At 45.0% G+C, this 25,309-nt stretch overlaps 1 protein-coding gene and 1 pseudogene across 8 annotated transcripts in view; both read right to left on the bottom strand.

Moving 5' to 3' along the window:
- Positions 1-9,690, bottom strand: part of HM13 (histocompatibility minor 13) — a 39,073-nt gene extending 29,383 nt beyond the window's left edge. The window contains exons 1-3 of one of the 8 annotated variants that reach the window (XM_039864010.1): positions 9,383-9,690; positions 829-927; positions 358-486 (exon numbers count right to left, since the gene is read on the bottom strand). In XM_039864010.1, the coding sequence (XP_039719944.1) occupies positions 358-486; positions 829-927; positions 9,383-9,565 (411 nt within the window). In that variant the 5' untranslated portion in view covers positions 9,566-9,690. The remainder of the gene's footprint in view (positions 1-357; positions 487-828; positions 928-9,382) is intronic. The other 7 variants (XM_039864009.1, XM_039864003.1, XM_039864005.1 and 4 more) reach the window with 7 other exon arrangements.
- On the bottom strand, positions 6,081-6,208 carry LOC120604161 (uncharacterized; annotated as a pseudogene).
- Positions 9,691-25,309: the final 15,619 nt, after the last annotated feature.

Here is a 25,309-nt window from a genome sequence, read left to right as displayed (position 1 = left end):
TGATATTTAAAAAAAAAGAAAAGAAAAAAGGACCTAATACTCCCATTATAATTATGTTAAAAAATATGCTTATTAGAAGCCTGCAAGGAGATATGGCAAAACAATGATAGGGATTACCTCTGTGTATTTTTCCCTCTTGATATTTTCCCCTCTAAGTTTTCAGAGTATATTACTTTTATAACTAGAAAATAGTATCTGTCATATTTTTTAAAAGTTTAAGGACAGTTTGCAGTAACACGAGAAAATGCTTATGATGTTATTAACGTGGAGTGAAAAAAGCAGCTACAAAATTGGATACAGCACGTGGTCACAGCTACGGCGAAACCATGCACGGGGAGAAACAGCGGAAGGACACACCTCAAAAGGGAATCTGTGATTGTCTCTGGTAGTGAGGTTTTGGATGACTGCTGTTTTCCCCTTTTTACTTTTCTGTGTTTTCCAGGTTTTCAACACTGAGCCTGTGTAACTTTTATTGGGAAAATAAACCTCGATAAATTAAAAAAAAAAACAAACAATTAGTATGGTGGAGGTATGTCTGAGACACAAGCTATACCCCATCCCAACATAAACGGTACAATGAAACTAAATAGGCATTACGAAAACAAAACAAAAAGCTCCATGGAGAAAAGCAGTAAAGATTGGTGGGACAGAGTCCCCAAAACCAAGAGCGGTTGTCTCTGGGTAGTGGGTCTAGGGGTGAATGACTATTTTTCCCTGCTCTTTATTTTCTACACATGAACATGCATGTCTCCTGTGATGGGAAAAATAAAACAAACAAAAAATACAGTTATTGAAACCAAATGACACAACAGGTGGCAGAGGACTTACTTTGAAAAAGAGGTAGAGTCCCAAGAGCGTGCAGCTGGCGATGATGGGGAAGCGGGCAGCATCCCGGCTGGTGATTGTCTCGGGCATGTCCGAGGCGTTCTAGAGGAGAGAAAAAAGGTGCCTACTGAGCAGGGCTGTGGTTCTGGCCTCCAAGGGCTGGACACTGGTGAGAATTTGGTGCCCGAATAGCTCATCGATCCCCTTCCCCCTCTCTGCCCTGGTTCATTTAGGTGGCTCAGGGTTCCCACGTTTTCCTGACTCAAGGCTTTTGTTCATGTTGTCCCCTCTGCCAAGGGTGCTGCCCAACCACCTGGGGTGAGATGTTTAATCCCTCTATTTTGCTATTGAAGAGATCTGGATCCTGACAGGAACAGTCCAGGGAGGACCCCGGGCACATGTGATCTGGGGAGAAGAGCTATGGCAGAGACAGTGATGGTATGTAATAACTAAAAGAAAAAACTCTGGGAACAGGTGACAATGGAGCTGTCCTAGAATTCATGAGAACTGTTTCCAATTTTCTTATGGGTTAGCTAAGAGATAAACGTGATTAAACTTTTATCTAGTAGGTAGTGAGTGAATACTGAACAGAAATAAACCAAAAACCAACAAAACTGACAATAGCTGAACTGACAATGGCTGAACCCACACATAGGAAGATACCAACAGCAAAGAAAAACAAATCTTAAGAAATCTGGGAAAACTGAATCTGGTAGGAGTGAAAGCCACAATTAAGTTTACAATGGCAGATGCTATAGTTGGCAAGAATGTGATCTGGGCGAAGAGCTGACAGAGGATAAATATTTACAAGAAAAAGAACTGAATGCAATGAAATGGAAAAAAAATTGGAAATGGAGTAACAGTGCAACAGAGGAATTAAACAGCTTCATAGAATTCATACCAAAAGACTTTCTAATGAAAATCCATCAATAATAGTAGAAGTCTGGTTTAAATTTATATTAAAAACACAGAGTGAAAAGCTTTCATGATCATGATGCTCTCCATGCCCTCTCCTAGGCAGAATCTTCGGTTCTCAAGGACCCAGCAAATGTCACTGCCATGAAGCTTTCTGAGATTTCCCCACGGGGATAAGCCTACTTCCCAACCACAATTCTCATTGCATTTTATATGTCTAATTCTACTTTAAATTATAGCTACTGGAAATCCTAGCAAGGCCATATTAGACGTCTGCTCATGTCAAAGGGAAGTTCTTTCCACAAGAGCCACAGTCTCATCAGAGTGCCCAAGAGTCCATCATCACATCCATCCTCTGAATGAGGCACCGGCATCCCTGGGAGAAGGGATCATGTGCAGCTGCTGTCTCATATATATTTTGGCTCACAATTGCCTCTTAAAAACCAACAGGACAAAACAAGGTAAGGAGAAAGCTGCCTGGAGAGGTAGATTTTGGCTCTTGTGTCCCTGTAGAAGGCTGCAGTAGGGGAAGGAGATGGGGGCCAAAAGCAGCAAGCCTGTGAAATGATCACCAGATGGAGAGGTGGGAACTGGGAAGCTTATACGCCACTGGTTTGCATACGAACTGGTCCAGCCTTGTGGGGAGGGCGACTGGGCAGCTGTGTCAAATTATGACTTGCACATGCCCAAGATACAAACATTCACAGAACAGGAATTACAAATGGCTCTTAATCACAGGAAAAATGTTCCTCACTTTTAATAAGAGCTCGAATTGCAGTATATGAAGTTACATTTTTCATCATCAGAATGACAAAAATCCACACATTTTGATAACACACTGGGTTGGCAAGGTTGAAGGGAAACAGGTGCTGACCTACATTGTTGACAGGAGGGCACATCAGTCTCGCTGTAGACAGCACACTGGCAACATGTGTCAGAATCACTAATGCACATAACTTTTGACCAAGCAATTCTACTTCTGGGAATTTTTCCTACAGATATAATTCACACATGTAAAAAATGATGCATAGAAAGTATAGCGAAGGTATTCATTGCTCTCTTAATGGCTTACAGGGTGACTGACATTTACTCATCTGTCAAACAGATGACAATCTCTAGCTTTACTTACCTCTAAAAGGGCCAAGAGGCTTAAACCAACTTAGATATGGAATGTGAAAGAGGCTGGCAAACTGTAAAGTGCTGTGAACCCATGAGGAGCCGTGATTAACAGGGAGGTCCTTCACCAAATCCCCACACATGCATAGCTGAGGTGGCCCAGGCACAGGACTGGGAGGTAGGCACTCTCCTCTGGAGCTACCAGAGGCAGCTCTGTGTGAGTCACTCTCTGGCAGTGTTGGTGGGAGGTGGTGATGGGGTGGGTGAGCAATACCAACACTGAGAGTCAGGGTCATCGTCCTTCCCTCTTCTCTCCCAGCCCTTGGTTTCTGTTTTTGGCAGTGGTATGCTGAGGGGCTTAGGCAAGTGCCTTACCACTCTGTGTACCTCCTTCCACAAATTCAATGTTTCCTGTGTAGCAATAGTGTGAGCACAAAAAAATACTAGCTCCTGATCTCAAGGAGTTCATAGGCAGGTGGGTCAATATCTTGACATGTAAATAGAATATCACAATACAGTGTGACACGTGACAAAATGAAACATGCATACTGGTGTGATACACGCTTTGAGTGCCAAATGGTAGAGAGCGCTCTGAGGCCAGAAAGCCCGTTCTGCTACCCAGCTCTGCTGTTTTCCAGCCATGGGACTTTGTGGGTTATTCTCTCTTAGAGCCCCAATTCCCTCAGTTGTAATATGAGTGGCAGGATTCTATGATTTTTGCACTGGAAGTATTTATTGCTGTGCATTAAGCAAGTCACACAAGCTGTATGCATGATTTGTATTATTATTATTATGTACAAGGAAATTATGAGAAAGCAGACAAGACACCACTTCTGCAGGAAAGAAGGGAGTGCCAGAGGTGGTTGGAGCAGATGTCACTTAAGCACGACTCTGAAGGCCAAGCACAAAGGTGTCCAAGCACAAAGATGTGAAAGTACACAAGGGACTCTGGCTTTGCCTAAAAACCAGTGTTAGGGCTCATTTCCACATAATCCTTTCAATTTAGCCCAATATCCGGGGTGGAAAGAGGCTTAATACTATTGGATGACAAAACAAAGTTGGACAGATGTTCCACCATAGAGAAGAATCTGGTCTTCTCCATGGGTGACTGTTATATCCTATACTGCAATGCTGAGTCAGAACGGGAGACTTGAAATCCGACTGACAATAACAAGGGCAACATTTACTGAGAGCTTTCTAGGGGCCAAGCACTCTTGTAGGTGCTTTACATGATTTCATCCTCATGAAAAATGAAGCCAGGACTTTTAATAGCTCCATCTTATAGATGAAGAAACCGAGGCTCAGAGAGGTGAAGTAACTTGCTTTAAGGTCACACGGATGGCGAGTGGCAGAGCCAGGATTCACACTGAGGCCATCTGGTTCGAGCCCAGACTCTTGGTTATTACTTCCCAAATGCCCTCTACCTTTCCCATCTGGAAATTTCTGCTGGAAGGTTGTGACAAGATGCTCAGGGAGCCTGAGACCTTTTTTGAGGAACAGCTTCCTGTAGGCAACAGAACAGTTAATCTCCATAGTTACAAAAATACTAAATGTTGTTAGAATTCTCTACTAATTCGACTTGGATTTTTTTAAACCAGCTGCTCTTATGCAAATGGTATAGCTCCTGAAACAAAAAACATAATTAAAGAGTAGGGGTAAAAGCTAACACAAATAGCAGAAATAAATTTAGCTTCCAGTGATATTCTGGATGTCAGTTATCAGGGCGGAAGCGAAAGCAGTGAGGGAGGACAGATGCCCAGCCTAAAGCCACTGGCTCTCCTTGAGCTCTGGGAGTACTGCTTCCAGGCCATGCCCTAGAAAACGCTTGAATTCACGGACCACTCTGTTACTCTGTCACTCTAGCTAGAGACCCCAGGGTCTCCACTCCTTACCACCACTTTCACTCAATCACCTCACTATGTTTCTGCTTCCTAGCATTTCCTGAACTGCCCCCCTCGCCCCATTCCTTTGCCCCCACTGTAGTCTTCACCCAACCATCTCACCAGCCTCCACCCTTTCTCCCTCCTGCATATCCCCACTCTGCCAGGAGCACTTTCTGAAGCCTAAACCTGACTGTATCACATACCTGCTCTAAAACCTCCAGAAGGGACTACTAAGCAGCATTACACAAGAATCGAGGCCACTGCTGGTGGGAGTGTAAACTAATACAGCCACTACAGTGGATAATTTGGTAAAGTTAAAACACATAGCCTTCGACCCAGCAAATCAACTGCAAGGAATTTATCCTACACACACACACACACACGCGCGCGCGCGAAATAACAAATGTACAAGAAGATTGATTTCAGCATGGCTTCTAACAGCAAAAGACTGATACGACCTAAATGACCAGCAGAAGACTCTAAGTCAGAGGCTTTCACACTTGAGCACACATCAGAATCACCAGGAAGTCTTGTGAAAATAGACTGCTGGGCCCACCTGGAGTTTCTGGTTCAGAATTTGCATTTCTCACAAGGTCCTGGGTGATGCGGATGCTGCTGGTTCAGGGATCACACTTTGAGAACCACTGTTTTGAACACTGTGGGGTACAGGTGGGACACCATACAGCTGATAAAGAACACAACCACTCCACAGGTACCGACATATTCATCTCCAACATATATTTGGTGAAAAAAGTAAGGTGCAAAAAAGAGTATACATACAACAAAATACAACAGTTACATAGCAAAAATGGGGAAAAGCGTATGTTTATTCATTTGTAAAGGCACAGGATCTCTTGGATGTTTATACAAGAAACAGGTACCATGGTCTGCCTCTGGGGAGGGAACGTGGCAGTGGGGTTGGGAGGAAGACTCCCTGGGCACCCCTTTGTTTCTCTGGGATTCTACACCGTGGGCGCGTATCACCCGCCCTCCCTGCCATAGAGCAGTGAGGTACACCTACATGTACTGACACAGGAACATGACCAAGCCATTGCTAACGAAAAAAAAAAAATCAAGCTATAGTGCATTATGTGCTGTAAAATCCCATTTTTATAAAAGTAAGTTTACATGTGGATACACACACAGGCACATACATGTTTACATACACACCAAAAAAAGTTCTGGAAGGTTACACGCCAAACAGCTCACTGGGTTACCTCCAAGGAGAGGTACTGAGGAAGCTTTTATATATATATTTTTTTTCAGGTGAGGCAACCCTTGGTTGCCTCACAGATTGCAAGGACCTTGTCAGTTTACAATCTCATATTTTTTATTTTTTTACACCTACAGCACTTGGTCTTCCTAGGTGGTCTCCCATCCAAGTATTAACCAGGCCCGACCCTGCTTAGCTTCCGAGATCAGACGGGATCTAAGGGTGGCATGTTGTTCAGGGTGGCATGGCCGTAGATGAGGCTTTTATACTTCTGCATTGCTTGAATTTTTTTTTTTTTTACAAGTGCAAATGTGTAGTACTTTTGTAACTATGAAGATTAACTGTTCATTGCCGTCAGGATTCTGTACCTCAGAAAGCACGAAGGCTCCAAATGCTCCGTGAGCATCTTCTTGTCGCCCTACCTGAGCCCCAGGCTCACGTCATACTACTCAAGGCCTCCCTGAACACACCAGTGGTCCAGGCCCTCCTCCCTTCCTGTTCTGCCTACCAAACTCTCACTCTTCTATACAAAGACAACTCTAGGAGGCACATCGACATTCGGTTTAGTCAGCTGGTCACACACACATCTGTTTTTCCTTGGTGACGGAACTCTGTGAGGGCAAGGCTTGGCCTTCTTTGTCCTGGCACCCATGGTAGCCAGCCCAGGGCCTGGCAAAGAGCAGGAGCCCAGTCCAGTTGGCTGAAGGGCTCCTCTGAGTTACAGGTCAAGAGCCTTTGAAGAGATCTGATGTGCAGCTATTGCTGGAGCTGGGATTTGCTCTCTTCTGGGAAAACAGGTCTCTGACAGGGATGGGCACCATCTAAGATTGCTCCTCCCAAGGCTACACACTCCTGGATGCCCCACCTTCCTCTCTCCATGATTTCACAATGTGCCCTGCCTGCTACGGACAAGTTGGCTCCAGGGAGAATTTTGTCCTCATATGCCCTCTCAGCTGGCTTTGGGGTTTAACACTGGTGGGAAATCAAAATTCCTGCCCTCCCCATCCCAATGACTTTTCTCTCTGATTGCCAAGGGCCCAGGGAAGCATGACTCGGGGTAGTAAAAGGCATTTTTCCTTCGGCCAAAATGCCACCAGTGTGGGTCTTTAGAGGCACCTACGCAGCAAAGAGAGTGCCCTGGACTAGTGACAGCTGGTTCTGTCCCTAACTGGCAGAGTGATCCTGAGAGGTCATTTCTTTGACCCTCAGTTCTGTCTGTATAATGGGGATAATAAAATTGGCTCTGCCTGCCACACTTGGCTACTGGGAGACTCAATTGGCTCTGCCTGCCACACTTGGCTACTGGGAGACTCAAAGAGGGTGAAGGCTCTGTATAGTTTAGAACCTCCTAGTCGTGGGAAGCTACTAAGCATCAGGTCCTTTGCAATTTCATGCAGTCTTCCAACCCCCCATGCTCTGCAGGAGATGCTGGGGGAAGTATTTAGAAGCCACAGCGGATCTAAAGCTCTCTTCTATCCAGACCCTCCGATTCACCCACACCATCTCCTGAACTGCCTTGCGCCTCTGCTCACCAGGTTTCCTCTGCCTAGAATGTCTCTACATCAAAGCTCAAGCCCACTTTCGCCACAAGGCCACCCTGCCCCGCCGCAAGTGTGTTCAGCATTTCTCCCTAAACCCTGAGCACTACTTGTGTTACAGTCGCCTATATCACATTGAGGGTGTTATTCCTCCCTCATCCAGACACCAAAACTCCCTGGTGACAGGGCTCTGACCATCTCTGCAGCATCCCTACACCCTAGACAATAGTGGAGGTTCAGGAAATTTTGTTGCCTGGAAGGTGTTTTCTAAAGAGATTAGTGACTCATATGCAGAAAGTGCCAAGAATTACTCAGTTAAGGAGCCCCTCAGATCAGGCTGCTCAGCTGACACACGCTGGCCATCATCTCCTTTGTCCTGGTCTATTTCAGAACTTCTCCCTGCACCAAGTGTCAACCTGAAAGGTATGGCGGGGAGGCTGAAGGCCACCTGAATTCTGCTTAGAAGAGGCATTACAGAAAGGCAAATGGGGCCACCTAAGCCTTTCCTGACTACTCCCCTCTACGTCTGACCACAGAGCGAGCCAGCAGGTGAGTTCTCTGATTTCAGAGATGGCAGGTGGCAGGCCTCAGATACTGCTCAAGTTGGGTGATGTTTCAAGATCCCGGCCTGAGCAGTTTCAAAAGTGGCAGCTACTTTGTGGGCCCGCCCTCTTTGGGTAAGACAGCTTCCGCTTAGGTTCAGCTTCAGGTTTGGGTCAAGGAGAAGCAGCAGGGAACTATAGATTAGGAGGTTGTGGAGGAGGGGACTGGGTGCCAGGAAGTGAGAAGCTATTGGTACAATGGGCTAGAAAGGGCTTAATATAGGGAAGAAGAGTGGAGAGGAAGTGGGGAGGTAGAAGGTGCCTGGGTTCTCTTTGGTATCCAATGGGACAAATGTTGAGGAAGGGCAGGGATGAGGTCTGGCCCAGTCTGACCAGAGAGGCCAACAGCAGCTAAGTTACTTGGCAGGTAGGCCCAATTTGGTGGAGGACGGTCTTGGAGGCATAGGGAGAAAGGCTATTTTGAAGTAGGGTCAGGATCTGGGGTAGGAATAGGGTTAGGGATTGAAACAGGGTCTGGGCTCAGGCTAGGACAGGTAGGCAAGGTTGGCTGGTTGTCAGGGAGAGGAAACCAGCAAAATAAGGGGTCTACGCCTGGTTAAAAAGGGAAGCGCCAAGGTGCCATGCTCTGAGGGGTCAGCTGGCTGATACTGGTTCCAGAAAGTGATGCAAAAAAACTGGGGGCTGAGATCTCGGGCTATATTCCTGGGTTAATATTTTTTATTTTGGAGGCAAGAGCCTGATCTGGGGGTTCTAGGAGAGCACACTACAGACTGTAGTTAGACAGATATCAAGAATCTAGGGATGGACCTGGATGCTAGAATCTGCCCTGGAATGGGGTGAGTCAAGGTTCCTAATGGAGGGATGGGGCAGGATTGTACCATTCAGGAGTTCTCAGGACCAGTGCCCCCTTAGGTACGGATTGGGATTAACCCGGAGCCCGGGATGGGGTGACTGCCCAGATGGGATGAACAGCCACAGCGAAGGGTGGGGCTGGTCTGCCTGGGTCCAGTAGGCTCAGAACAATTAGTGTCCCAATCAGAGTGTGAGGGGCGACTGAGTGTTCCCAGTATGCTTGCTGTACAGAGAGAGGAATGCGTCAAGGTGAAAGTGGCGGTAGAACCTAGGCCCTATTTAAGGAAGGTTCGCGGGTCGGTGCCCCGATTCTGAGGCACCTAAGGCCAATCCTGGGATGTGGGCCTGGGGTGGAGAAGCTGGGAAGGGTCAGTGTCAGGGAGAGTGGGTGTCTGTCCTGTCTAGGGAGGGCGGGCCCGTGTCAGCTGTGTCCCCGGTGGGAGGATGGAAAGCACCGACTTTTGCCGCTGACCCTACCTTGCCGCGGGCGCAGCGCACGGAACGCAGGGCGCCGAAGAAGATGGGCAGCAGCGCCATGAGTAGGAGGCTGCCGTAGGCCAGCGCGATGCCCTCGGGCGTGGAAGGCGGCCGCGTCGTGCCGTTGGCTGGGCTGCCTGCCTCGGCGCTGCCATTATGCGGGTCGCTAAGGGCCGAGTCCATGGCGAGGCTGCGCTCGGGATCCGACTCCAGTTCCGGCCGCTGCAGTACAGACGCAGAAGGGAAGACAGGCGCTGCGGGGAAAGCCACGTTCCCCTAAAGAAACAGGAAGTGACGTGCCTCCTTCGCCGGCCCATGCCGCGCACGCGTGCGCGTTCATGTCTCCCCGCCCGCGCGCCCTCCAGCGGTGGCGGAGGGCCCGGCGGCCAGTTGCTAAGCAACTTGCCAGCGGTCGGGAAAGGAACGCTGGACCTCTGCTGTGGGCATTCATCCCGAGAGAGACATGAGGATCCCATTCCACAGTCCCAGTCGACCTCCTCAATCCCAGTTTGTCCCACAGATCCTCATTCTAATAACTAAGTATCTGTTTACTCATGCATGAATCCATCCAATATTCAATTGTTCCTCCACTTCTTAAATACTTGAGTATCTCATTATATGCCAAGCACTGTCCTAGGCTCTAGGGACACAGAGGGGAAAATACAAGCAAAATTTCGTCCCTATTCTCATGAAGCTTGCTTCTTTAGTGTAATGGGATGCGGGGGGGTGGGGGGTGTTGGGAAGACCATAAATAAAATGAACAAAATAAAGTATAAAGTTTATAGGATGTTAGTGTATAGCTAAATGTTACATAGCATAGCATGTTAACGGAGATAATTTAGAGAGACCTCCGTCTCTGCAAACCTAGTACACTTCTGGTTATGGCTTGGGCCAGGGTGGTTCCAGCCAGTTCCAGAGGATGAAGGTCAGGTGGCTGGTTCTGTACATGATCAGCCCTATGGGACTCCCAGTGTTTGTGTGTCCAGGAGTGAGGAGAGAGTGACTTGGATTTGGGGCAGGCTAACACTGTTTGGGGCTCCTGGGTATGCTACTGCTGCCCTCGTTCAGAGCTGGAGAAAGCTGCACCCTATAGGCACCCAGCACTGGAGAAACTTTGAGCCAAGCAGAAAGGAGAAGAAAGCATGCTCTCCAGGAACCTAGGGAGTGAGTCAACCTGGAATCAGGAAGGGAAGATCCATCCTCCTCCAGTATTCCTCTAGCACGCTCTACTGAAAAGACTTAACATATGTCAGTTGGCAGAGGAGAAATTTATAAGGCCCAGCTCCATTATCACAGAGCTGTCAAAAAGAGTGAACTTAGAGCTGTGAGGTAGTAAGTTGATAAAGAACACAGATGGTATAAAATCACACGACTTGGTTCAAGCTTGACAGGTGGTGAGGTGGGGCTGGAGCATGGGGTTCATGATGAGGGGAGACAAAGGCAAAGAGTCAGACTATAAAAGTTTGAATAACAGAGTTGTTTGCCTAGTATATTTCAGGCACTGTACTAATAACTTTATGTGCATTTTTTTTGATCTCTATAACACTAGTAAGGGATGATTGGTTTCATTTTACAGATGAGGAAACTAGTTAGCCTCACAGAGGTAAACTAGCCAGCCCAGGTCATACAGTCAGCAATGGGAGAGGAGAGACTTGAACTCAGGTCTGTAAGACTCCAAAGTTGCTGCTCTTTCCAACATTCCAGCTACACAGAAGGTTAAGGAATTTGGACCAGAGTATCTTAGTTCTGGGCAGGCAATGTATAGTTTCAGGCTCTGTTTTTCAGTATGCTGAACCTGACCTGAATGGATGGGTGAAGGCAGTGTGCCTGATGAATTCATCCATCAATAATTCAGGCCACAAGGTTTGCCTAGCAACCAGGCCTCATGGCACTGAGCCTCCTCATCTGAGAGCATACAATTGGAAATCAGAGACATTCCTGTTTCATGATAGGCTGAGCACTTAAATTTAGTTTGGCCTAAGGCAGATCTGGCCATCTCCCTTTACACTCCAAAGTGGGAGATTGTGAATATGATCCAGGGAGTTGAGGGGCTGACCCAAGTTCAGAAAGCTCCTGTCAATGGTTGGATTTCTGGTTCGAAGCCAACCTGTCTCGATATTCTCCAGGGACAGGAATAAGGCAGTCTTGGTGGGACGGGGGTGGTGCTCAAGGCTTTATCTGCTAAAGCCTCCTGGACAAGGATGTTTTCCCAGAGGAGATCTGAGGTGAGGTCGAGAATGGAGGCTGTTTAGAGCCTGGGATGGTTAAATTACAAAATATTTGTTTCAAAGAAAGATGCAACCTTCCCTACACCAGTTTTCACTTATTACTGTATTCGGTCACTGTGAATTGATTTTATTTTTACATTTTTTTTTGCATATGCTCACACACATATACACACACTTGCACACACTATTACATGTTTAAATATTATAAAAATAAGAAGCAAGGATCATCAATGGATACTAAAACTATTAGGAGAAAGACTATTGAGGAACAGGATATTCACACAGTCTTATAGTGTTACTCCACAGATGACTTATTATAAAAGGAAAAAGTTTTTTTTCTAATAGAATGACCTGGTGGACAATCCCTGAACCAAGTGATCAAACTCAGTGTCACCAAATGGGATGGGACAAAATGACAAGCTGTGGTGCAATGCGGGGGACACATTACCTGTGTGGTCTTCTCGCCAACCATGTTTAACCTGCCTCTTTTTATGAGAAAACATGACAACTAGCTTGGACTCTTAAAACTATCGGTGCCATGGAAAAAGAAAACCCATGGGATTGCTGCAGGTGAAACGAGACTGAAGAGAGGTGAAAACAAAATGTAATGTATCATCCTTGATTGGATCCTGGATCACAACATTTTTATAAAGAAAATGTCCAGACAAGTGGGAAAATTTGAATATGGATTGTTTGGGTATGATAATGGTATTGTGGTTCTGTAGGACTTTGTTAATCAAGATGTGGACCCTAGACCAGCAGCAGCAGCATCACCTGGGGACCTGTAAGAAATGCAGAATCTCAGACTCCACATCGGACCTACCAAATCTCCAGGTGATCTACATGCACATTTAGTTTGAGAAATGCAAGTGTAGGAGAACGTCCTTATTTTTAAAAGGTATATTCTACTTCATGAGCCCAGGTGATCCTGAGTTCTTGATCCTTGTGAGAGAATGAGCAGGAAAGCAGTAAAACTTTATAAAGGTTTACTGTTCTTATTATTTGCTGAGGCCGCAGGGCCTTTAAATCCCCCTAACACTCATCGACATGTACAGATCTTTAAAACACGGAGCTGAGCATTAAGAAAAATTGTCAATATGATTTATGTAAATTATGCAACATCACAAAGCTAATGAGGATATTTACATATTAAAGAATATATGCCAAGTACATTAGAATGATTGCTTACAGAGGGATGGGAATGGGAGTAGGAACTGGTAATTAAGACAAAAAAATAAGTAGGTAAGTAAAATGGAACAAGGCTCTTGCGAAAAAACAGTGATGACAATCACTGTTGATGAAGGAATGAATATGATGAGCTCTTGACAGTCAAAAAACAAAGTAAAATATCTTTAAAGACTTAAAGACAAAGTTGTCATTTCAGAGTTCCCTTTGTTCTTTTAAAGGTTTTGGGACAGGCTGGAATTGCAAAGGGAATGGCAAATGCCATATGACAGTGAGTTAGGGTTCTTTGGTTTGCAAGGGCTAGACATCCAGCTTGAAGCACTTTAGGCAGGAATGTATAGGCTCTTGAACTCCAAGGAAAGAGGTAAATAACCAAAGCTCTGGAGAGGACAGACAGGGACAGAGCTGGGCCTCAGTTACTTCCAGAAACCAGTGTGTCTATGCTGTCAGAATCCTCTTTGCTTTTCTCTACATACTGTCTTTATCGTCTTTCACAGAAAAACCGTGTGCTACAAATGGCAGCCCCCATGAGCTGAGTTAACATGTCATGATTTGCCTCGGGAACCTGGAGACTCCTGGGTTAATGAGCTTCCTTTTAACAGCATAGTCAGGGTGTCCAGCTCTACTGTCATGAGGCCTCCACTGTGAGTGAGGCTTACATTACATGGTCTGAATATGGGGTCAGTGAGGATTTCTGTAATCGTGGGCAAAAGATGTTGGAATAATGGAATGTTAGAGTCATAGAATGTTAGCATCACAGTGTACACAGGGTGGAATGTGACTGCCATAGCATTGATATTTTTCTTAGGGAGGGAACTGTATGTATGTATAGTATGGGAAGGTACCTTGACAATCTGCTTGAGGGGAATGTGAGACCCTAAGAGCTCTGATCGGCAGGTGCCAAAGAAACAGGAAAGGCTTTGCATTAGAAATGAACAGAAGTGTGTGGAAGGGAGAGAATGAGACAGACAACAATGAATGAGAGGAAAGAAGTCAGTGAGATGGTGTGAGGCTGGGACACCACACAGGGTGGCCAAGTTTCTTGTTTGTGAGACTCTGATGTGAGCTCCCCCATTGTCATACAGTTTTCCACGCCTGCAGAGTGCCCTGGGTGGGTGGGGCTGTGTGTATGTTTGGTCCAACACTGTTTGGTACGAGGAGGAAGGACTATGGAATCAGAGGATACCATGAGCCCTCTGGCTGCTGAGTGGGAAATGGGTTGGCCAGGACAAGAGTAAAAGTGAATAAATAGACCAAAGAGGAGATGGTGGTGGCTTTGGCTAGGGTGGTGCTGGTAGAGAAGGAGTGAAGTAGAGGTGATGAATATGTATTTAGGAAATTTCTGGTTTAGGATTTAATTTAGAAAATAGAATCAGGGCTAATAAAAAGAGAATAGAAAATAAGACTCCTTGATGGGCAGTGAGGAAAGAGGAGGAACTGAATCTTGGGCTTCTGAATTGAGCTACTAGATAAATGATGGAGATGCCATTAACTGAATTGAGCTACTAGATAAATGATGGAGATGGAGAAGATTGGTGGGGGGCAGATGTTCTGTCTCTTTCAATCTGGAGTTTCTTTGGGAGGCAGCTGCTCCCCTTGCGCTAGTGCCCCACTTCTGCCAGCAGAGGGCAGCCTCGGCCAGTTAACAGACAGCCTTGGTATGTCTAAGATGGATGGGCCTGAGACACTGGCAATGAATGGCAAGGCCACTGCATGACTTATGGAAAAGCAGTAGGCCCACTCTGAGACTTAAATCCAGACTTTGATTTTGAGGTTGATCCAGACACAGAAATCTGGGGCTGTCCACGTCCAAGACTGCTGGCCAATCTAGGCCACATTTTCCCTCCTGGGCTATTTCAACAGCTTCCTAGTCTGTCTCCTGAAGTCACGTCCCCATCACATCTCTTTGCTTAAAACCCTTCAGTGGCTCCCTATTGCCCTCAAGATAATTTCATGATCCTCACTATGGTCTTTGAGACCTTGTATGTGCTGCCTCTGCCTAGATGTCCAGCTCATCCATTACAGCCCTCTTGTTTTTCATTAAGTCGTTTTCTGCCTCAGGCCCTTTGCATGGGCTGTCCCTCCCTGCTTGGTTATCTCTCTCCTTGACTTTTTTTTGTGTTAAGCTAGTTCCTTCTCATGGGTCTCAGCTTAAATGTCACATTCTCTGACCACGTTTCCTGTAATTTCTCTCAGTTACTTAAAAAAAATCCTCATACTACATAGCACTTCAATGGGCAATGTGCTAGATACCAGGATAATTTGATATGTAAGTGTTGTTTTCTCTCTATTTTCTCTCCCTTTTCTGTATTTTTTGACTAGAGAAGGTTTGGTCATAGAGTTTAAAGCAGAAGCTGCTTCCAAGACTCTTTCCTTTCTGGCTCGCTTCCATTTTCAATAAGTTTAAATATCGTAGAGCAGATACCGCAAACTGCGTTTCATGGGCCCAATCCTGCTCACAGATGTGTTTTGTATGACCTTCACCAAGGTTTAGCAACTGTTTTCACTCAGTTGCCAAAGTTAAAAAAACAGAGCAATTTCAAAAAAAAAATTTTTTTTGACTATTTAGCTTCTCTTGAATGTTTAGAGGATCTAGGAATGTCAGCCCTGCATTTTCATGTGATGGGTGCTAATACCTACTAATGTCAGGCACTATTCAAAGTGCTTTCTTGCATAAAGTTGTGCAGATAGGTACAAGTATTATTCTTTTTCATGCTTAAGGAAACAGGCACGGATTGGTTAAGCGACTTGCTTAAGAACTCACAGGCGGTAAACAGCGGCAGTAGAATTTGAACCCAGGCTGCATAGCTTTAGAATGTGTGCTTCACTGCTACATAGCAGTTTGCTGAGCTGAGCGGAGCTGAGCTGCCTCCTCTAGGTGGGGCATGTGTTCTATGTGTTCTCTAAGTCTCCAAGTCTCACACTTTTTTTCGTTACCTGCTTGGCTCCTGGAGACTCTTGGGTTTGCCAACCCTTGGTGTAGAGAGGGTGTTTATTTCTTCTAAGGGAATGACAAAGGTAGAGAAAGGAACTCTTGGAGGCTGTGAAGGAAAGGAAGGTCGGAGGAGTCTGGGACCAGGGGATTTCCCCACCCCCTTCTTAGAAGTGCTCCAAGAGATGGCCAGACTCCGTGTGGCTGGATGGACAATGTTCCTGGGGAGGCTGGACCCAGGTCCAGTCCAACCTCCAGCAAGACTTCCAGAGCCCTCGCTTGGCTTGGAAGCAGGGGCTGCTGGACCTCGTGGGCTGTAGAGGGCTTGGGCTCTGTGGTCAAAGGCCTCTCGTGGTCCAGTGCCTGGGAGAGCCGCTGGCTTCCGTCCTTGTCCCCTGGCAGGGAGCCTCCAGTGAGGATAGAGGTCGAATTTCCCTCCAGTCCAGAAATGTGGGGGAAAGGAGCAGAATTTAATTTGGTTTTTGAGAAAATAAAGAAATGAATGTTTCTTGCACACCTGAGTTTGAGGGATAAGACTTACATCTGATGCAACAATTTGTAATTATTTTTATTTTTTCTGTTTTTATGAAGTTTTCTTTTTTAAATTATTCTCCCCCATTAGACTGTGAGCCCCTCGAGGGCAGCATGATGTACAGCATTCACCAGTGTTCACACTGTACATCTATCTGCTGTCTAGAGAGTGCCAGGCACATAGCAGATGCTCAATAATCATCATGATAATTATAATGCACATTTATGGATGAGTTAATCCCATGTACTGCGCCTGATATTTACATGTATTCATTAACTCATTTGACCTTCACGCCATCCTATCTACGGGAAGGCATCGTCATGTCTTCATTTTACACATGAAATACAGAGAGGCTAAATAATTTGCCCAAGGTCACACAGCTTGCGTTGTAGTTAATTAATATTCATTGAATGAATGGATGAGTGAGTGATTTTCTAGTGTTCCCATGCTCTCTTGCCACCAAGCTGTCCCACATCCTACATGCTGGTAACCCACAGTATTGGAATTAAATGAGTCAGACCCAGGCAGGAGACCATCTCAGAGCCTTCAGCGAGTCCTCGAGGCTTGCAATGAGACTGGTGATTGATCTTTTTCAATCACCTTGACCTCTGCTTCTAGCCTACTTTCTCTTCTCTCCAGTATTACATCCTATACCTCATACACTAATTATTCATAGGTTCCTAGGTTCTTCTCAACCTCTGCTTCTGCTTAGGCTTTTCCCTAAAAGCCTAGGATGGGCATATCCTTCCCATCCTGAGGTTACATTTTTCCAAAAGGAAATACCAGGAAGGTAGGCCAGTTCTTTAAACCATGGCCATCCCTTGTTTAATGATACTAAAATACTAGATTGCATCTGGTCACAATACTAGATTGCAGCCTTATGATGGTGGTGGTGGTGAAGAGGCGATCGTGGAACAGTGTTCTCATCCTCACCTCTCTGGTAAGGATACTGAGTTTCAAAGAGGAGAAAGGACTCGATGAAAGCAAAACAGTGCATCAGACTCAGTGTGGCCAGAATCCAGGTTACTGGCATCCTAGCCCAGAGCCCTTTCTACAATGGGCAGCAGCTCTGTTTGGCATTACACAGAGAACAGGGCCTGACTGCCCAAAAGAGCTCCTCAATCTTGAGTGAATAGTGCCTGAAATTCCACCATTGGAGATCATTTCCTTTTTGGGGGCAAAGGGTGTTGAAGGCTTTTTGGTCTTCAGGGAGCCCTAGCTGATGATGAAAACCTCAGTGACGAGTCCTACGCTCAGCTCATGTCAGCTCATTCCCAGGAGGATGAGCTGGCTGACAGGCAGCCAAGGGTGAGATGCCGTGGGAAGGAGATCCTGATTGAGGGCTGGAGAAATGTGGGAAGCTCCAATGCAGGCAGAAGAATGAGAGCAGGGGTGGGGTGAGGGTAGTGGTGTCGGCCATGGAAAGAGTGGAGCCGCTGTGAGAGCCTTGGGCGGGGGACTCAGGATGCTCGGTTTTACCACCAACTTGCTATGTGGTATTGGATAAGTCTCTTCTGTTTGGAGCTCTGATCTGAGTCAGTGCTATGGAACAGACTTGTTTCTGGGTTTATCTTAAGGCTCTTTGTGTCAAGAAGTTGAGGCCCTGGGTGGTGGTTGCTATGACAGCTATCTCTGTGGAGATAATGACCGAGGAGACTGTTGCCATGACTACAATTACAGGTACAAGAGCCAAATGATTGGCTATCAGTTCTGTGTTGAGGCAGCTTTCTCCTTGTTACCTCCTTCCATCACCCACTAAAGTTTAGTGTTTGTGGGGCTAGATAAGTTGACACCCAAGAGAGGTGTCAGGAGTCAAGGACCTGTGTTCTAATGCCTTCTCTTATACTGAGAGGCAGTGTGACCTTGGGCAAGTCTCTGCTTCTCTTGGGGCCTTACTTTTCTCATCTGGAAAATAAAGAGGTTGCACAAGGGTCTTTCACCTCTAAATATCTATCAATTTTTCTTTAAAAAAGAGGCAAAGTTTTAAGCCAAAGGGTTTTTCCCAAGAGTGATATGAAAATATTAACAACTGTTAGGACTGTCACTCACTGATCTATCTAACACCTGCTAAGGTAGGTGTTACTCCTGTAGTGGCTGCACGTAGGGAGGTCTGGGTGGTTCCAGATGAGGGTCTACAGTGGCCATTATGCTTGAGGGGTACTTGGATGACACTCAGGACAGGGATTATCGACACCAGTAGGAATCTATCTAAGTATTTTGATGACTGGTATGGCCCTACCTTTGTATACTGGCTGAACACTAGCCTTGTTTGTATATATAATGGTGGAATTACATTCACTGTATGTAGCGAAGGGAGATTTTCTGAGCAGAGGGGCCATACTGATGTCATAGAGATTGGGCCACTGGTAGAACCGATTGGTCTCAAGCCCAGCCTCAGTCAAGATCTCCAAGAGTAGGACCAATCTTTCTTCCTGGCCACTGTACCTCCCTGAGTCAGCTGTGCACAGTCCCCAGAGAGTCAGGTTTGCCAGCTTCTCATTTCTAGGATGGCTGTTGCCCAGACAAGTGGGCCGGGCACAACAGGAGCTGGCAGAGCAGGGGAGCCCAAGGAGGAAGCAGGAAGCTTGGGGGATGCCTGCTCCTCCTCTCCCAGGAGACTAGGCCCTGGGCAGGTGCCAGACCCTGGGCCTCCCAGATCTGCTCTTCTCCCCCCACGTCCAGACCCAGCATTCCCCACTCCTGGCCTCTCCCAGCAGGACTTTGCAAACAGCTTCTCCGGATGGACGGGGCTGCCGCCTCCTCCCTGCACACTTTCCATTCTCAGCCCTGAGCCTCAGCCAGGGTTCTTCAGGAAAATTGGCTGAAAGAGACATTTTCCATGCTCTTGACTCCTCTGCTGGGTGGCTGTCCCTGCCTCCACTCCCGCCAGTCTCTTCTCCAGCTGGTCACCCAGACCTGGAGGGGAAATATTTGGTCAACTGGTTGCTGCTCACTTACCATTTAATTTTATATGTGATTTTATCTCCCTGGGCCTCAGTTTCTTAATCTGTGAAATGAGCTAGCTACCCTGGGAAGCAGGCTGGGGATCCAGACATTCTTGATTTAATTATTAGCTCTGCTGGTTACTAACTGTGTGACTTTGGACTAGATACTTAACATCCTAGATCTTCAGTTTTTCTCATCTATAAGATGGTGTTGTCCCTTACTGTTGTGAAGGTTAACAAAATAATCTGAGAAAAGGGTTTAGCTCAGTGCTCTGCACATGGTAAGTGCTCAATGAACACCTATTTTTAAAAATTAATTTGTGATTAGTACCTACTAGGTGCCGAATGCTGTGCTAGTTGTTTTACATACCTGATTTCTAATCCATATAACACCTGTGCAAAGTGCTCATCATTCCCTTTGTAAAGATGAGGGTCCAAGGATTCAGAGAAGTTAAGTAACTTGCCCTGGGCCACACAGCTGTAAAATGGCTGAGCCAGAGGGATTCAAACTCAGGTCTGGCTGTTTCTTGATCTCCTCTTCCTAACCAAGGCTCTGGTAACTGGAATAAAGAATATCCTTCTGCTTCAGGCAGATAATGAAGAGTGGAATAGCCTAGGATAAGAATTTAATCCAGCCCTTAGAGATTGTAATTTCAGGGGTTTTGGGCAACTAAGGGGCACGGTCATTGAGAAGAATATTGCTCAACTTTGTTATAATTAGGGAAATGCAAAGTAAGCAACGAGACATTTTCTTTCCCAGCCTTCCCTCATCCTGTCCCCAAGAGAGTATCAGATGAGAAAAGACCAGTCTTTTGGGTTCTGAACCCAATTCCTGTGGTGTGTGTGTGTGTGTGTGTGTCCCTGAACCAACAAGCAATTCTCAGACTATCTGCCTGGAGTTAGCATCAGATTCCACAGGTAAAGGGCTTAGTCCCACAAGACAGCCCTCTACTTCAGAGGCGAGCCAGTCACGGGTTGTTACCTGTAAATTGCAGGGACCCCTCCAACTCAGGATTTCAATCACAAGTCCAGGTTGTTACCTGTGCTTATGGCCAACTCGCTATAAATTAGTGGTTTTCATGACCCTCTCCTTGCGTTCGATTAATTTGCTAGAACAGCTCACAGAACTCAGTTGTGGATTTATTACAAAAGATATTAAAGAAAAAAATCAACAGCCAGATGAAGAGATGCCTAGGGTTAGGTCTCAAACAAAAGACCTTTGTCTTTGTGGAGCTTGGGACCCTGTGCAGTGGCTGGTGGAAGTGCTCTGCTTCCCCAGCCTGGAAGCTCTCTGAACCCCAGCTTTTGGGTTTTTATGGAGGCTTCATTAGATAGGTATGATTAATTCATTGGCCATGAGTGATTGATTCAACCTCTATCCCCCCTCCCCCCACTCCGACTTCCCCAGAAATCAGGGAGTGGGACTAAAAATTCCACCCTTCTATTCACAGTTGGTTCCCCTGGCAGCCAGTCCTCATTCTTTGGTGCTTTCCAAAGATCACCTTAACATAAACCCGGTTGTGATGTAAAGTGGCTTGTAATGAATATCAAGACACCCATTTCACCTTTATGGCTCTGAAGAGATTTCAGGAACTGAGGACAAGATCAAATATTAAGATGCTCCCACCACTCTTATCCCTCAGAAAATTTCAAGCGAACTGTGAGCCAGGAACCAAATATATCTGAGAAATATATTTTGGTCATCTGAATGACCAGATATGTAGATTTCTTATAAATTATGATATTGCAACTAATAATATCTAATGTGGGTCATGGTGTGGGGAACTGGGCTCTGTTGGTGTGAATATAAAACACAAACAGTCCTTTTGGAGGGCAGTTTGGCAGTGTCTGTCAAAATGTAAAATGTGCATGCCCTTTGACCTATTAAATTTGAATTTGATAATTTCTCCTATATGTGCAAGAATATTCAGTGCTACACTGTTTGCAAGGGCAAACCATTTACAGTAACCTAACTGTCCTTCAGTGGGTGAAATATGTCCATCCATACTGTGGAACATTTTGTAGCAATGAAAAAGAACAAATAAAGAAAAAATGGACAGACTGAAAGGAGAAATAGACCCATCACAATTATAATCGAAGATTTTAACACTCCTTTCTCAGCGACTGATAAAAAAATATGCATAAAGTCATTAAGTATATTGAAGAGTTGAACACCATTATCGATCACCTCTTAATTGATGTTCTTAGAACACTATACCCAAAAATGGCAGAATGCATACTATTTTCAAATGCATAGAACATGGATCATGAAACACCATATATTGAACTATAAAACAAGTCTCAAATTTGCAGTTAAATTAAATTAGAAAAAAAAAAAGACATAGAACCTCCCCAAATATTTGGAAATTAAACAATATACTTCTGAGTAAACCATGGGAAGAAGAAATCACAGGGGAAATTAGAAAATGTTTTAAACTGAATGATGATGAAAAAAACAACCAAAATTTGTAGGATGCATCTAGAACAGTGCTTGCAGGAATATTTATAGCTTTATATAAATTATATAGCTTTTTTCTGATATAGCTTTAAATGCTTATCTTGGAAAAGAAGTTCTAAAATAAATGATCTAAGTTTCTAGAAAAAGAAGAACAAAATGAATCTCAAAATGACAAGGTAAATTTTTAGGGTATTGGCCTAAAAATTGAATAGAAAGCCAGGATAAATTGAGTAAAAACAAAAACAAAACCAAATTATATTAATATGCACAATATTGTGGCAGAAGTCGCTCATTGCCTTTCAATATCCATTCTATCTTTCCTTAAACATAGAATCTCTGATTTTGAGCTGGCACATGGCTATTCAGAATAAAGGATCCTAAACTCTTTTTTGATAAAGCATGGTGATGTGATTAAGCTTTAGCAATGAAGCATGATGACGTGACAAAGTTTTAGCCAACGAGATATAAACAGTGTGAGCATCTTCTGAGAGGTTGTGCCTTTTTTGGGCTCCTTACCACTTCCTGCTGGCTGGAATGTAGATATGATGGCTTGAGCGGCATGTTGGATTGAAGATGATAGACCTACAAGACAGAAGCAGCCAGGGTCCTTGCACTGTGGAATGACATGCCAGCCTTGAACTGCCTGTTTCTGAACTTCTTTTACATGAGAGAAATATACTTTTGTCTTGGTTCTATCACTGCTATTTTTGAGTTTCATCTTTTGCAACTAAACTCAGTCCCAATCCGTAAAACTATGATCCTATTTATGTGTGTGTGTGTGTGGGGGGAAGCAAACAAACCTATATATGTGTATGAGATGGATGATTCTGACTTTGATACAGAAATCCCCAAGATAATTTGCTTCAGTGTGGAAGACATATTATCTTACATAACAATAAGTCCAGGGGTGGGGTAGCTTCAGGGGTGGTTCATTCAGTGGTTTGATTTCATCATCAATGATGTAGGTTATTCCCACCTTTCCACTTTGCCATCCTCTGACTAGATCCCATTACAATTACAGTTCCAGGCATCACATTCCTATATTTCAATGACCAGTAGAAGAAAAGGGACGGCTCCTTCCTGATGCAGCTCTTTTTGTTTGTTTATTTGCTTGTTTGTTTCTCAGCACTCTTGTAAGAGATAAGAAACTCTTTCTAGAATCCTCCAGCCAACTTCTCTTAAACCTCATTGACCATAGCTAAGTTGCAGGTCCATCTTTAAATCAATCTCTGGCTTAGAGCAATCAAGATTTATTCTTGATCCTATGAAAAAGAGAACAAAAACAAAATTGTGTCTCCGACAGTATAGAAGAAAAGAAAAATGGCCAAATGTCTGCTATAGTGTATATGTAAGTAGACAAAACAATCTGGAAGGATACACCCCAAACTGTTAATGGTGGGTAACTCTGGGGAGAGGAGTGGGACTGGGAGGGGAATAAAAGAAGTTCTAACAACCCTTACCCACTTCTCCGTTGCTCACAAAGCCATCTTGTTAAGGCAACGAAGAATGAGTCATGACTGGCCCAAACCAGGTGGGGCAATCTCATTCCTTTTTGACAGATAGTTGCTTTCTCAGCCTTCCTTGCAGCTAAAGGTGGCCACGAGACTCAGCTGGGCCAGTGAGATATGAAGCGAAACTGCTGGGAGAACAATTTCCTCCTTGATAAAAAAGAAAACCTCTTTCTGACCTTACCCCTTCTATTCTTGCTTGGGACACTAGTGTGAAGATGTGATGCTTGGAGTTGTTACAGCTATATTGCAACCATGAGGGAAATGCCTAGAGAATTACGTAGTTGCAGACCTACTGTCCTGGCATTTTAAGGCTGATGAATCAACCTTAACATTGCCTACTTTGGGACATCATGTTAGAAAATATCCTTATAAGGATTTCTATCTGTTAAGCTGAGGGCAGCTTAACAGATAAATGCACTTTTACTTTTTACCATATATTTTTGTTGATTTACTATTCTTATAATTAAAATGTATTATTTTCATAATTCAAAGTTGAGTTTAAAAAATATGCTCCTTGGCATGGAGCACCTTCGTATCCCAATAGGCCTGAAGAGGCACTCTTGGAAAGGGGGCCAGGAGGAGTTGAACAAAAGGAACACGTGTTCTTTATAATGAAATACTAACTTCATGGTATGAGGGGTGACCTTGCAGACTGGGGGGTGACTGAGAATATGTTTCTCTATCACTATCTGGGTTTAGACCAAAGGTTACAAACTCTTAGCCTCTGGTCAGAGTTTGGCTAGTGGGCATGGAATTAGCAATAATGACTTAAGAATTGGGACACTTCACATAAATATCTGGCCTGCTGGTTTTTTTAGAAAAACCAAAATACCTGCAACACTGAATTCATATCCTATTACTACTATTAGTTCTGTCACTCCTTAAAGGGCAGGACAGGCATTTCCGGTTTGCCACTGACCTTGGTGCTCCCTAATGTCCTTCGCTGATCTATATCACTTGTCTGACTCTGTGATCATCTGAGTTACTGACTCCTGGTTTGATTTTCAGAATTGATGCATGTGTGCCTCTGTGTGTACGATTTAACGATTGTTTCCTAGACAATTGGCCATGTGAAAAGACATCTAACCTCATTCACACAGGTGGGCAGACCTTGAAGAGAACTGGATGTGGAGTGTCCCTCTCTGGACCGTTTTGTAAGACTAGAAGTGCTAAGAGCACCCTTGAGTACCCTGCTAGGGCACCTGGGGTCTTAATCCAGCTCCAATACCTCAGACTATTGAAGATGTATTGCTGGGGAAGGGAGATAACTCTGAGGCAAGATCTATATCTGTAGGGTTTTCTGGAAGGTGGAATTTGCCCAGTGGTTTGAAGAAGCTGGTGCTCCTGGAGAAAAGCATGTACTTGAGGAAGGGAGGCAAGGTCAGACTCTGGGGACAGCATCCCACTAAGAAGGAACCCCTTTAAATTAGGGCCTTGTCGACTTATTCATTAGAACAAGATTGTGTGTGTGTGTGTGTGTGTGTGTGTGTGCGCGCGCGCGCGCACGTGGTGGGGAGAGTGAGGACCAACCCACCGTCTTCCTCCATCCTCTACTCTATCCTGCTATGATGGGCAGAATAACAGCCCCCCAAAAGGCCATGACCTAATCCCTGGAACCTGTGAATATGTTACGTTACGTAGATTAAGGTAGCAAATGGAATTAAGGTTGCTAATACACTGACTTTAAAATAGGGAGGTTATCTTGAGTTATCTAGGTGAGCTCTGTAATCACAAGGTGGAAGAAGGAAGCAGAAGAGGGAGAACGAGAGAGATGGCAGCATGAGATGGACTTGGCCTAATGTTTTTGGCCTTGAAGATGGAGGAAGGGATCATGAGCCAGGGAAAGCGGTTAGCCTCTAGAAGCTGGAAAAGTCAAGGAAACAGAATCTCCCTTAGAGCCTCCAATTGGATCTTACTGGGCGAAAATCAAGGTGTCAGCGGGGCTGTGCTCCTGCTGACACCTTGATTTTCGCTCAGTAAGATCTGGTTGGACTTCTAGTCTACAGAACTATAAGATACTAAATCTGTGTTGTTTTAAGCCACTATATTTGTGGTAATTTGTTATAAGAGTCATGGCAAACAAATATGCCAGGCCACCTGGAGGGGCCATGTGTAGGTAACATTCCAGCTTACTGC

The sequence above is a fragment of the Pteropus medius genome, unplaced genomic scaffold, assembly GCF_902729225.1.
Source record: "Pteropus medius unplaced genomic scaffold, Ma_sr-lr_union100, whole genome shotgun sequence".
Classification (NCBI taxonomy): domain Eukaryota; kingdom Metazoa; phylum Chordata; class Mammalia; order Chiroptera; family Pteropodidae; genus Pteropus; species Pteropus medius.
The sequence above is the reverse complement of the archived record's forward strand: the minus strand, read 5'-3'. Positions and strand labels throughout refer to the sequence as shown.